Here is a 13,576-nt window from a genome sequence, read left to right on the forward strand (position 1 = left end):
AGTGACAGTCAAATGAATGTTGAAAAGTTTTTTTTTCGACGACATTCAATATACATACATGTTTCTCAGCATTAGGCCATCTACAGAAGTATAATGGATAATAACATGAGTGGGTTATACTACACGATGCAATAGAAACAGTTCTTATTTAGGTTAATATACATTATTTTAATGCATACTCCCCTCATCTGTTCTATAATGAAAACATTAATTTGCTAAATAAACTTAGATCTAATTTAGAGTTTTATACTGTAGATTCAATAGTAACATAAGAGGGACGGTAGAACGGCAGTTCTCAGTGATCCAGTCGCGTCAGGCAGTGCAGAAAAAGGGAATGATAAAGCAGTACGAGTGACAAATGTCACCTCTGTATCAACTTTCTCCTGATGCTAACGCGACTCCACAGGGCTCTAGCACTCTTTGTAATGGTGGAGCCAAAGGGCAAATGGAGGTTTCTGAATGGTTTTATTTTTTTAGCTCCCTTTTACAGGAAAATGCTTACAATACAAAACACTGGTTAACTTCAGCAGTGGCAGCCAAATCTGGCACAAATATGGCGGCAGGTTTTTCGGAAGTGACGTCTTTGGAACCCATGAGTTTACAGATTCTACTCAACAATCAGGACCTGTTTGATCGAAGGGGAAGGCACTTTGGGTAAGTTGGTGTTATTTTTCATTTAACATTACATTGTAGTTTATGTTGTAAAATCTTTTCATTTAGTTTTGTCTTATGTTTTGTTTAAACAGATAACCTATTTATTTCACAGACATTGCACACCAGCTTTGTAAAACTTTTTTTTAACTTTAATACATTTTTAGCATGTTTGTAAACTATATTTATTATCATTATTTGATCAGTGGTCAACTATTTTTTCAGTATATGGTGAAATATTTATGACACCATCTTGTGGTATTGTAAAATTCAATCAGTTTTGTAAGTCTGTTTTTACAATAATGAATATTATCATGTTTGTAAATAATATTATAGCTATTTGATCAGTGATTAACTATGTGTTTCTCTTTTAATTTCAGTGGATAGTGACATTGCTACTCGACCACTGTGTAACCAAGGCTGGGGTGCCCAGACAAGTTCAGGTGTGTTTACAACAATGTTTATGCTAACCTAATTTTAAATCTGATCATATCCAGACAGTTTTCTAATTGGTTCTAAACATCTGTAGTTATAAAGGCATTCGTTGACCAGACGGTCCATCCCAAAGAAGCTATAGAAGCTGAATTGGTCGACGCATGGTAACCCTTTGTATACACACACAGTTTCTAATAGAGCTCTAGTAATCACAGGTTGTCTGGCAGTCAGCTGAAACTGATTAGGAATGGACTCAGACAGGGGGACCAGGAGTCAGAGATTATTCAGGATACTATCTTTATTCATGTTTTATGGTAGTTAAGTCATAATATCAGGCAGCTTCGTCAAGCCAAAGAGGAGGCCTACTTGAGTGGGGACAGGATCCTGTACAAGCAGGTCAGAAACACACTGAGATCAGAGTAGCAAAGAGAAGCTACACTGAAAAGCTGAAACAGGTTTTCAGCTAACGACCCTGCGTCAGTTTGGAGAGGCCTGCAGGACATCACCAACTATAGGAAAACCTCCCCCCACACCATAGAGAACCCTCAACTAGATGACGATCTAATTGTGTTTTACTGCAGGTTTGATCACCCCACATTCACACCCCTTACCTGCTCCAACTCAGACTTCACACAATCATCATCTGCACCCCCTGTTATCACCTCCCCCCTGACTCCCCACCGGCACTGACGGTCTGTGAAGAGGATGTGTTCCAGCACCTTTAGAGACAGAAGATAAGGAAGGCTCCAGGCCCATAAGGTGTGTCACCCGCCTGTCTGAAAGGATCAGCTGGCCCCCATCTTCACACGGATCTTCACCAGATCTCTGGAGCTGTGTGAAGTCCCCTCCTGCTTCAAACGCTCCACCATCATCCCAGTCCCTAATCACTGGACTGAATGACTACAGGCCCGTTGCCCTGACGTCTGTGGTCATGAAATCCTTTGAAAGACTGGTGTTGACCCATTAACACCCTCTGCAGTTTGCCTACCAGGCAAACAGGTCAGTGGATGATGCAGTCAACATGGGGCTGCACTACATCCTGCAACACCTCAACTCCCAAGGGACATATGCAAGGATGCTGTTTGTAGACTTCAGCTCGGTGTTTAACACCATCATCCCAGAAATCCTCCTCACCAAACTCACCCAGCTCACTGCCTGCCTCCACCTGCCAGTGGATTACAAACTTCCTGATAGAGAGGAAGCAGCAGGTGAGGCTGGGTGAAACCACATCCAGCACCCGGTCAGTCAGCACTGGAGCACCTCAGGCATGCGTGCTCTCCCCACTGCTATTCTCCCTCTACACTAACGACAGCACCTCAGAAGACCCATCTGTTCAAGTCCTGAAATTTGCAGACGACACAACAGTCATCGGCCTTATCCGTGATGAAGACGAGTCTACATATAAGAGGGAAGTTGAACAGCTGGCCCTGTGGTGCGGTTGCAACAATCTAGAGCTAAACGCGTTCAAAACCGTCGAGATGACAGATGGACTTCAGGAGGAGCCCCCCTGCACTGCCCCCACTCACCATACTCAACAGCACTGGGTTGGCTGTGGATTCCTTCAGGTTTCTGGGATCCACAATCTCCCGGAACCTGAAGTGGGAACCCAACATCAACACAATCATCAAGAAGGCCCAGCAGAGGATGCACTTTCTGCGCCAGCTCAGGAAGTATAACCTGCCTCAGAAGCTGCCGATCCAGTTCTATACTGCAGTCATCGGGTCTATTCTGTGCACTTCTATAACTGTCTGGTTTGGATCGGCCACTCAACTGGATAGACTGGATAAACTGGATGGACAGTCAGGTCTGCTGAAAAGATCATCAGTGCCGACTTGCCCACCATCCAAGACCTGTACACCTCCAGAGTCAGGAAACGGGCAGGGAAAATCACTGCAGACCCCTCACCCCTGGAATGTGTGCAGACCCCTCACATTCCAGCTTCTCCCCTCGTAGGCGCTACAGAAACTGTTTCTTCCCCCTAGCCGTCTCACAAATGAACAGCCTATTCACTGTGGCACTGCAATAACCCTGGATAACCAAAACAACCACTGTACAATTACAACTACAAATTATATTTATCATATTTAATATTTATTTTATCTCGTATTTCGAATACGAAATGTGCAATACATCCCACCCTTTACTGTATAGCTATACAGGCTGTACTGTACTTCCTAAGTCATTATCTTCCATTTTATATTTATCCTTGCACTTCTTGCATTCTCCTCTCTTTGCACTACTTGCAGCTCCTGTATATAGCCATTCCTCCCTGTATATATTTCTTATATTTCTCAGACCGTTGTGCTGTTGTGTTGTATTGTTCTGTGCTGTGTTGTGTTGTATATTTTGTGTAAGTACAATGAGAGCCACTTAACCCAGAGTCAAATTCCTTGTTTGTGCAAACTTACTTGGCCAATAAACGTGATTCTGATATTTTCCATTACTTAACCAGAGCCGTCAATTGACCAGGTAGGTGACCCTCCCCCATATAATATAAATCGTTAATCACAACATGAAAAGTATTTATTCGTATTTATTGTAAAGCACCTCAGGGAAGTTGCTGTATTTCTTCTTTCTCAGGGAATACCACCGCACTTTGTTGAACTCTTAATATATAGTTTTAAGCAATTTGTACTTTTTTTTTAGCTAGTTGTACTGTTGTTGTTTTATATGTTGTTGTGTTATATGTTCGTCGCACCAACAGGAGCAGCGCTCCCAATTTCGCTACTTTTTTTTACTACTGAGCTCCCCCTTAATTTGCGAAATGTAGCTCATTTTTACCCCACTATCATCAATACAAATCGCGCTTCGAGACCCCCTTATGGCCAGGGTACACTTGTATTTATTGACAAGCTGATTGTCAATAAATATGATGGAGCCGGCAAAGACAACTGCAGAACCGAAAGAAGCATGTAGAGTCTAACAAGGTAGAGTAATATCACAAGAGTTTTCACAAATATGGCTCTGCATAGTTTTATTTAATGTGATGAACGCGAACATACCCAAAAGAATGACACATTTTAGTTTTGCTGAAATACTGCTTGTGTTTTCAGCCTATTGTTTTCAAATTGTTTTAATGTGGAGTAATATGTAATCATGCTTTTCCTCCCCACGTCACATACGAAAAGCCCTCTGTAGCTGAGCAGATTTGTTTCTCATTCTTATCCACTGCTATGCTAAACTAAAGGGTAGGGTGGCCAAATTACACTGCTAAATAAGAATAGCGTTAGCTTCGTGTAGTAATACAACATATTCCATCAACTGTATTAGCAAGTGTAGCCTTACCTCCGTACACGAGTCAACTATTGGTCATATCACAATTGAGAATATGAATAGAATTGATTTGTAAATGAAATGATACTCGCATTGAAAATGCCCTTTATATAATATTTGTTCAGCTTACAGGCCCTCTAACACACACAGTCTTGACTGTCTGAATTTGTCCAGGCATGTTAAGTGGGTATGGGAGGAGACTTGAAATCCTGAACTCAAGGTGGAGAAAAATTAAGTTATCAAGCCAATTTCATTAAGTTACTACATCTTGAATTTTGTTTTAATTAAATTAATGTAGAAATATGAGTTTTTAAATTACAAACAATATTAAGTTGATGTAATTACCAACATTATTATGTCAACACAACTCATTAAAATAATGTTTGCAACTTAAAAGGTTTATCTAAATCAATGAATTCGATTTTTTTATCTTGCAACCATGCATTTAATTAAGTAGTGGTAATAGGTCTCCTGAATGACTTTTTAGAGTGTGTTTGACTTTAATCAGTAACTTGCATATAGTTTAATCCAGAACCTAAAAAGTCAGCCTCAATTTAACTGTAGCCCGTTGCCACTTTAACCACGCCCCCTGAACTAGACCACTAAAACCACCAGTTACCTGTTATCTTTCTCTGTCGTTAGCCCTCCATCCAAGGGTGCACACCTCACTGTAATCTTAGGCAGCAACTGCTAGCTAACTCTACAACCGGAGCAAAACAAAGCACGACATCTTGAAGACAAACTACAACGGAACGGGCGATCGAATCCTCCGGCCTAAACTGCAGTGCATCAAAGAGGACATCACAGCTTGGACAACTTTCTCCATCTACGGACATCACCATACTTCTCTCTGCCTCATCAAAACATCGGAAACTCATTTCTCCAAGGATTGGTAACTTCCAATGTGATTTTGATTGAACTATACTAACTACTCACTACCTGACTAAAAACAGGACTGTTTACCTTGGCCATTGTTCATGTATTTTATCTGTTTTGTTCACCGAACATAACTGTTGATATGTATTCCATGGTTATTTGGTAGTTGGCTTCCCCGCACCATCTAAGTGGTATCGTTCGTATTGCTTCTCAGAGATATGGGGTCAGCCTTTGTGTTGAATGGTTGATGCCTGTCCAATCGGGTGAGATAACCAACATATTGGTGCTGATCTCGGGGTAGTACCAATTTGTCTGTCTGGCACTCGTGAAGATCGTATTATTATTATACACACAATTCCAACCACATTTATCCGGCGCCTGCTCAGAAGGTAAGGTACCTACATATTCTGGTGCTCCTGCGTCAGTCTGGTACCAATTGTACCTACAGGTCTGTCTTCAAAAATGACTTGAAAATTGACAACATTTCAAACGGTCCATTTTCACTCGTTGAAGCAGTCAACTCATTCAATATAAAGGCCACAGCTTTTGCTTACTCTACCCACATCTGATGGTTAGAAGGTGGCAAAGGTTATGTGAGGAACAGAGTCAAGGGAGATATCTTTTTAGTATCCAACTAGATGTTGCTGGACAAGAAAGAAGGTCTCTGGAAATAGGGAGGAGGGGGGTAAAGCTAACTACGTTGAGGTTGGGACATTGCGAGTTAGCATTCAGAGGTGTCATTACTGACTCCAGTCCTGCATTCCTTTGGCTTTCGTGTGCATTCTTCCTCTTAAACTCTCCTACTGTCACTTGTACATAGAGAACTGCAAGATGATTGTAATTTTGTACTTTCTTGTGTAGTGCTGTAAATCATTATTATATATTTATGTTTGGTCTTGGGCTGGTCGTTATGATATGGGCAACAGTAAAATGCGATCTAGAGTATCTGCACATGACTGAAACATTAATGTTATAGAGAAAAGCATAATTTCTAGAGCGATTGGTCTAAGCAATGCCTCTAGTTATATTCAAAACATAACCTACGTGTGATTCAAGCTTCTGATTACCCAGTAAAACACCATAGTCAGTAGCCAGCACATTTCGCCATATAATGTGCCTGTTGTTTAATTGCTTTTGCTTTATTCTTCTTCCCAGTAACAGAAGATGGATCCCAATGTGTTAGTTTCTGAGCACAACACATCATATGACCCTTTGAAAGAGTTATCACTGTTGTTGATGAGCTGCACAGGGACGCCACAACTCAATGCAGGTGGTCTTCAAAGAAAAACAAAAAAAGACAACCGAAGTAAGTATCCTATACTATATGTCAATATACTATATGACCCTCCTCTTCTTCACTATCTATCAAAACTGTTAATCATTTTGATTAATGGGGGTGTTCTAGGTCTTGTTGCGTGTGTTATTTGTTTGAAGCTTATACATTGTTAATAGATTGTGTTAGAAGTAAATGTTTTAAAAATCTTTTTTTGGTGTATGGGTTGAAAAAAAAGTGGGCTGAGTTCAATATGTATAGTCTAACTGTTCCTCTAAGGCCAAACTATAACTAGATAGGGCCATATAACCGCTAATATGTTAGGCAACATCTTGTCGTGGCTGTAGACAAAAGCCAACAATCAGAGTCTAATAGCTTTGCCTCCAAGACACACAAAAGCCAGGAACCATGTCTGATGGCTCTCAACATAGACAAAAGGCCAGGAGCCAAGCCCAATCCGCACACTTTCTAACCCGATGATGTCATTGCCCCACGTGAACGCCCCAAGCCCCGCCTCGCAACCTCACCCCTTTATAACAGATGACCAATACACAATTCTTGTGACGCATGAAGTGTTGTGATGCATCATGAAAGTTAATAAGTATTTGTGCCTATTTGGTGAAGAGGTTCGTGAGGCAAATCTAGACAAAAACTAGAAAGCCATATTTCCATGCTGTTAGTGAGACAAGAGGCCTAACAAAAATGACAGTTGAACATGATAGATATTAATTAATTCATAGGATGAATACAAATTAAGACAAATTAAATGCTGTATGTGAAAGAAATCTTGCAGTGACGCTTAACTTTAACTTTTCACAGGTGGGCGTGACCCAGTTACAGCAAAGACCCTTGATAAGTCCAAACCAACATGCCTGGCAAAGAAACCTGATCCATGTGGAAGTGTCTCCACTGATTTGGTGCAGCAGCAGAAAAAAGAGTTCTTCTTTTATCGTTGTCAAATATGTGAGAAGGGTTACAATGAGAAGGAAGAATATAAAGAACACATGAATGAAATGCATCCTGTAGAGAAGAAGCATCACTGCACAGAGTGTGGCAAAAGCTTCACTGTTGCCTCCCTACTTCTCGAGCACCAAAGAATCCACACTGGTGAGAAGCCATATGATTGCCAAGAGTGTGGGAAATTATTTTCTTCAAAAAGGCGCATCAGGATTCATCAAAGAACGCATACTGGAGAGAAGCCATACTACTGCAAAGAGTGTGGGAAGAGCTTCAGAAAACAATACTCTTTGACATTACACAAACGAATACACAGTGGAGAGAAGCCATACAAATGTTCCTACTGTGAAAAATGTTTTGCTCAGATTTCTGCTCTTCAAGTGCATGTGAGGCAGCATACTGGAGAGAAGCCATATAGTTGCAAAGTGTGTGGAAGGTGTTTTGTTTCATTTAGCAGCTGTCAAAAACATGAACACATCCATGCTGGACACAAACCCCATTTATGCAGAGAGTGTGGAAATACTTTTTCTACCAGCTGGAATTTGCAGAAGCACATGAGGGTTCACACTGGCGAGAAGCCGTACATTTGCAAAGTATGTGGAAAGTGTTTTGCTTCATTTTCAAATTGTCTAACACATCAGAAGACACACACTCGAAAGGAGTCATGACATTTTTCTTCCCGTCGACGACATCGCCTTGTTTCCAGTTGGGTTGGGTATAATTGTGATGACATTGTGTAGACACTCTTTCCCGAAGCGCAACCAGATCGACTTGTGTCTACCCTTCTCTACTGCTATTGATTTTACTTCATGTGTTTTGCTATTGTCTTATATTTTGCTAATGTGTATTATGTTTCCATTGCTATTCTCTAGCCAGAAAGCATTTTCTTTTAGATTCCTTTTTTGTTCTCTCTGTTTCTCGCCTTTTGTTGGCCTACATTTTCTTGAATATTGGTTTGTATTTTAATAAAATGCCTCCATCATCTATGGCATGTTATGCTCATTATGTATTTGTGCTCAATCATGGTCCTTCAGGGCTCTACAGACCAGTGGTGGAATGTAACAAAGTATTTTTACTTCGTTACTTTACTTAAGTAAATTTTTACGTATCTGTACTTTACTTAAGTAAAAATAATAGTGCATACTTTTTACTTTTACTCCATTACATTTTTTTGCTATTATCTGTACTTTTACTCCGCTACATTTCTACAATATGTGCTGTTACTCGTTACATTTTATGAACATAGTTTCGCCAAAATGTTGCCTACACAAAACTATGGATTGCGTTGCTGTTTTGGAAGTTTAAACCAATCAGGTGGCTCTATCAACTCCAATGATATCAGAGTGCGCGTTTGGCAGCAGCACTAGCGGTAGCTTTGCCTGTTATAATTGAACATTCAGCCTGATTACTGCCTATTCAACATGGATCCAGAGTCGGCCTGAACTGAGCCCTCTGATATGAGCCACCCTCGGCCCTATTTAAAAGATATGTTCGAATTCAAAGGCCCCAAGAATGACTCCTGGAGGTTTCAATGTGTTTCCTGTCTCCCTCAAAAAAAGGAGTTGCTAGCCTTCAATAATTCGCCCTCAAATTTAAAGTAGCATATCGAGGTAAGCAGAGTGATTGCTATGCTAAGTTAATGTCCCTGACTTTTGAATATTGATATATGTATTTAATTCGTTTACTGACATGATATTATAATGTTATCTAGCGAAATGCATGTTGACATACAGCAATAGCATAATAAAAACATGATTGGACCTTCATTATATATTTAACGTAGTGGTAAGATAAAGCTGGTAGGTTAGCTATGTCAAGCTAGCGTGCCTTGTTCTGTCCAGTTTTACAATCACATTTGTTTTTCATGTTCCATGTTTCCCTTTTTTACACGTTTACAATTAAATAAAAGATTTAAAGATATCACATGTTGTCTTTATTGGTTTGGCTTAATGGTATTAACTTTGCAAATAATCCCTGGTAGATAACTTGTCATCCGCAGAATTATAAGATATAGCGTGAACAGTATTACAGATGGTAGGCACAATAAGTACACCAACCTTTCCAATTAACAAATGTTGTTGCTTATAATTATTACTAGTAGTGACATCTGTAGAGGCATTTATTACCAGTAGCTATTTCTTTATCAAAATGGCACAGCCTAGACATTGAGAGACAACCCATTGCGTGAGTACTTTTACTTTTAATACTTAAAGTAAATTTAAAAGTAAATACTTTTTACTTTTACTTAAGTAGGATTGTTGCTGTAGTACTTTTACTTTTACTTTTATCTTCCTGGGTACTTGTACTTTCACTTAAGTACTAAACTTCAGTACTTCCTCCACCACTGCTACAGACACTACATATACACGCACCATTAAGTACACTGTAGACAGAGATGAACTTGGTTGGCATATCTTGAAGTCTAAAGACCGAGCCTTTAGGTCAGTGTCTAATCACTAGCTGGTTTGGGATGGACCCCCCGACATTACACAATGTTGGACCTGAACAAGAAGGTACGTATCACTCCATAACGGGCGGCTTGTCCATAAGGGCGATTGGGGCGACGCACTGCCTATGGGGGGGAAAAAACCTCCTAATGTATAAACGCAATATCCTTGCAAATCGCGTAAATGACGACATGTAAATTTAAATGTAATAATTTTTTTTCTGTCGGATTCTACCACTAGACCGTCTGATCTGCCTCTGTATGTCATTGTCGAATCAGGTAATAGTCATTCAGTCACCCTAAAGTCGTGCTTCAAATGGCCCCGCCCCTTCTGGGGCGATTTGGGGCGAAATGAAAATCGCCCCAGACCTCTCCCGTTGACTCCCATGTTAAATCCATTTTTTTTCACAAAACAGAGCTCTCAATGAATTCTCTATGGCTTCCGGGAAGGGTCGCCCCTCCATGTCGTGTCATAAGTAATGGATGTAAAAGCGTATGAGTACGTCATACAGCTCGCCAGAGGCATATTCTGTCAAGATGGCTCCTGTTCAGTGCGATAACTCTCTTTGACAGAAACTCCTTTTTAGTCGGCGTACTAGGACTTCCTAGACCAAATGTATCCATTCAACAGGTTTCTACAAAGGGAGGGAAATCCTACATCCAAGAATTGGAACGAAAGAAAATCGCAGTCGTGAAGTGGCTAACGCGGTCTGTATTTCTATATACCACTGTCACTTTTCATGGGTTTCACAGTTTGCTTCTTGCACACTAAATTATTTTTTATGTGATGACTTATTTTGCTTTTGTAAGCCAATGCTTTCAAGATCAGTCAATAAATATTGTTGGTTTTGACTAATGTTACCCCTTCTTTTTGTTGTTACTGGACATGGCACTCTGAGATTCTTCTGAATGAAGAGTGCATTACAAATTAAATGAATTATTATGATTATTATTATTATTATTATTATATCATGTGTCCTGTTTTGCTATGTTACATCATACAACATTTGAGACACGTGGATAATGAAAAAGTGGGATAATTTGATGTGGAGCCACATCATGTTTGCTTATGAAGGCTCCTGGATGCAACTTTCCATAGCTTTCCACCTGTACCTTGCTACTCTAGCTATGTAGCAAGAGGGGACACATTACTGTTGTCTGCTGCCAATAGTGGACAAAAAGGTATTGCTTTATGAGTTAATCAGCTAACTTAATGTACCTACTGAATGGATCGCCTTAATCATTATCCAAAAAATTGCCCCCCCTGAGAATTTTTTCAGGAGCCGCCACTGCTCCATAATGTCTATGTGTTTTGGAGCTCTATCATGCATAAAAATAAGAACTGTGGAATTTCTTCAAACGTTTTTATAGTTCACTGACTTCATTGTAGAGTTGTCCAGTTTCCTGAACTATTATTGTATGTTATTATTGTTATTTTATTGTATTGCATATTGCTGATGCTTAGTTGGTTGCTAAATATAGCTTCTCCCCTCTGGTAGGCGCTACAGAACACTGTTCGCCAAAACCTCCAGACACAGAAACAGTTTCTTCCTCCTAGCCGTCTCACACATGAACAGCTTTGGCACTGTGCAATAACCCTGGATCACCAAAACAACCACTGTACAATTACAACGACAAATTATATTTATCATATTTATTTATTTAATCTCGTATCTCAAACACGAAATGTGCAATACATTCCACCCTTTACTGTATAACTATACAGGTTGTATATACTGTACTTCCTACGTCATTCTCTTCCATTTAATATTTATCCCTGCACTTCTTGTACTCTCCTCTCTTTGCACTACTTGTTGTGTTTACAGTTCACAGCTCCTGTATATAGCCATTCCTCCCTGTATATATTTCTTATATTTCTCAGACCGTTGTGCTGTTGTGTTGTATTGTTCTGTGCTGTGTTTTGTCAGGGATGGATTAACGAACAGTTTATCGCACTCGGACTTCTGACTTTGATTGAATATTATCTCTAAAATTTGGAAACAGTTGTTTTTCGCTACAACACTATCTAAGAAGAACTTGCAAAAAATAACAATTTAAGTGATGGCCTTGCTAGTGACGGCCTTGCTAGTTACAGGTGCAACCTCAAGCATTCCTGTGTTTGGCCAGAGGGAAACTGTCGTGTATCTACAATGAAGTTATTATACTCCGAACCAGATTCTTTGGTATCTTCCACTTTTATTGCTTACACAGTCAAATGAACAGAGCTCATAACACTAGGTACATCTCATTGCTGGTCAACGCATAGGCTGGTAGTAAGGAAGGACACTTGTCTCACAGTGTCTCTATGTAAACACGCCTGTGTTCAAAGATGAATTATATTACATTCAAGAGAATATCTTATGCTATATATGCCCTCAAATCGGCAAACCTATCTCTGTCATGGTTTTCATTATTTTGGGGGCAGGAAATAGTCAGTAGCAAGCTATAACACAATTATATACTTATCCTACATAAACTACGCAAAACTATTTAAAAAACAATGCAATTAAATGAATCATTTCTTATTTTCTTTGGTATTCTTTTCATATATGCCCGCGCGAGTGCCTCATTTAGAAACTAGCGTGCACTAGGGCCCGTCATAACTACCTTACGCCACTGTGTGCGCTGTAAATCCTGTTGAGGTACAGGTGAAGTTAGTTATTTTGCTGTTGAAAAAAAAATGTCTTCACATTTAAGTAATGTCTTGCGAGCGCACAAGTTTTGCGGCCTCGCGCGTGCACGAAGGGGAGGGGGCCTTTTACATGTCCAGGCCCAGGGGCCCATGGTTTCATAATCCGTCCATGGTCAGCGGTCATGGTATAACACATCAAAACAAAATAAAACAATAATTATTCCTGTGTGTATCTCCATACATTACAGAAACCATTGATCACACATATTTACTATTTGTCACTCCCCCAGCATTCAGAGGTGTCATTACTGACTCCAGTCCTGCATTCCTTTGGCTTTTGTGTGCCTTCGTTCCTCCTAAACTCTCCTACTGTCACTAGTACAGGGAACTGCAAGATGAATGTAATTTTGTACTTTCTTGTGTAGTACTGTAAATCATTATATATTAATGTTTGGTCTTGGGCTGGTCATTCTGATATGGGCAACAGTAAAATGTGATCTAGAGCGATTGGTCTAAGCAACGCCTCTAGTTATATTCAAAACATAACCTACGTGTGATTCAAGCTTCTGATTACCCAGTAAAACAGTAGCCAGCACATTTAGCCATATAATGTGTCTGTTGTTTAATTGCTTTTGCTTTATTCTTCTTCCCAGTAACAGAAGATGGATCCCAATGTGTTTGTTTCTGAGCACAACACATCTTATCAAGAGTTATCACTGTTGTTGATTAACTGCAGGCACGCCACAACTCAATGCAGGTGGTCTACAAAAAAAAAAAAAAAAAAGACAACCGAAGTAAGTATCTTATACTATATGTCAATGTGCTATATGACAGTAGTTTATAACCTTTACTATATGTCCAAATGTGATTGATTATGTAATATATGATTGATGTGTACAGTGTTATTCGATTGAATTAGGACCCCTTGTCATTTTTGAAATATGAACACTGTAATTTTGATTAGCCCATAACTCAACACAGGCACTCTCTCTGACTTAAGCCCGAATTATAGATCTGCGTCGGTGTCCGTCCG

At 39.8% G+C, this 13,576-nt stretch overlaps 1 protein-coding gene across 1 annotated transcript; it reads left to right on the forward strand.

The window, feature by feature from the left end:
- The first annotated feature begins 4,933 nt into the window (after positions 1-4,933).
- On the forward strand, positions 4,934-8,447 carry LOC116220791 (zinc finger protein 239-like). The gene is made up of 3 exons (XM_031569127.2): positions 4,934-5,251; positions 6,391-6,541; positions 7,328-8,447. Exons 2-3 carry the CDS (start codon positions 6,400-6,402, stop codon positions 8,131-8,133), a joined length of 948 nt encoding a protein of 315 aa, XP_031424987.1. The 5' UTR covers positions 4,934-5,251; positions 6,391-6,399; the 3' UTR covers positions 8,134-8,447.
- The last annotated feature ends 5,129 nt before the right edge of the window (positions 8,448-13,576 follow it).

The sequence above is a fragment of the Clupea harengus genome, chromosome 6 (genome assembly GCF_900700415.2).
Source record: "Clupea harengus chromosome 6, Ch_v2.0.2, whole genome shotgun sequence".
Classification (NCBI taxonomy): domain Eukaryota; kingdom Metazoa; phylum Chordata; class Actinopteri; order Clupeiformes; family Clupeidae; genus Clupea; species Clupea harengus.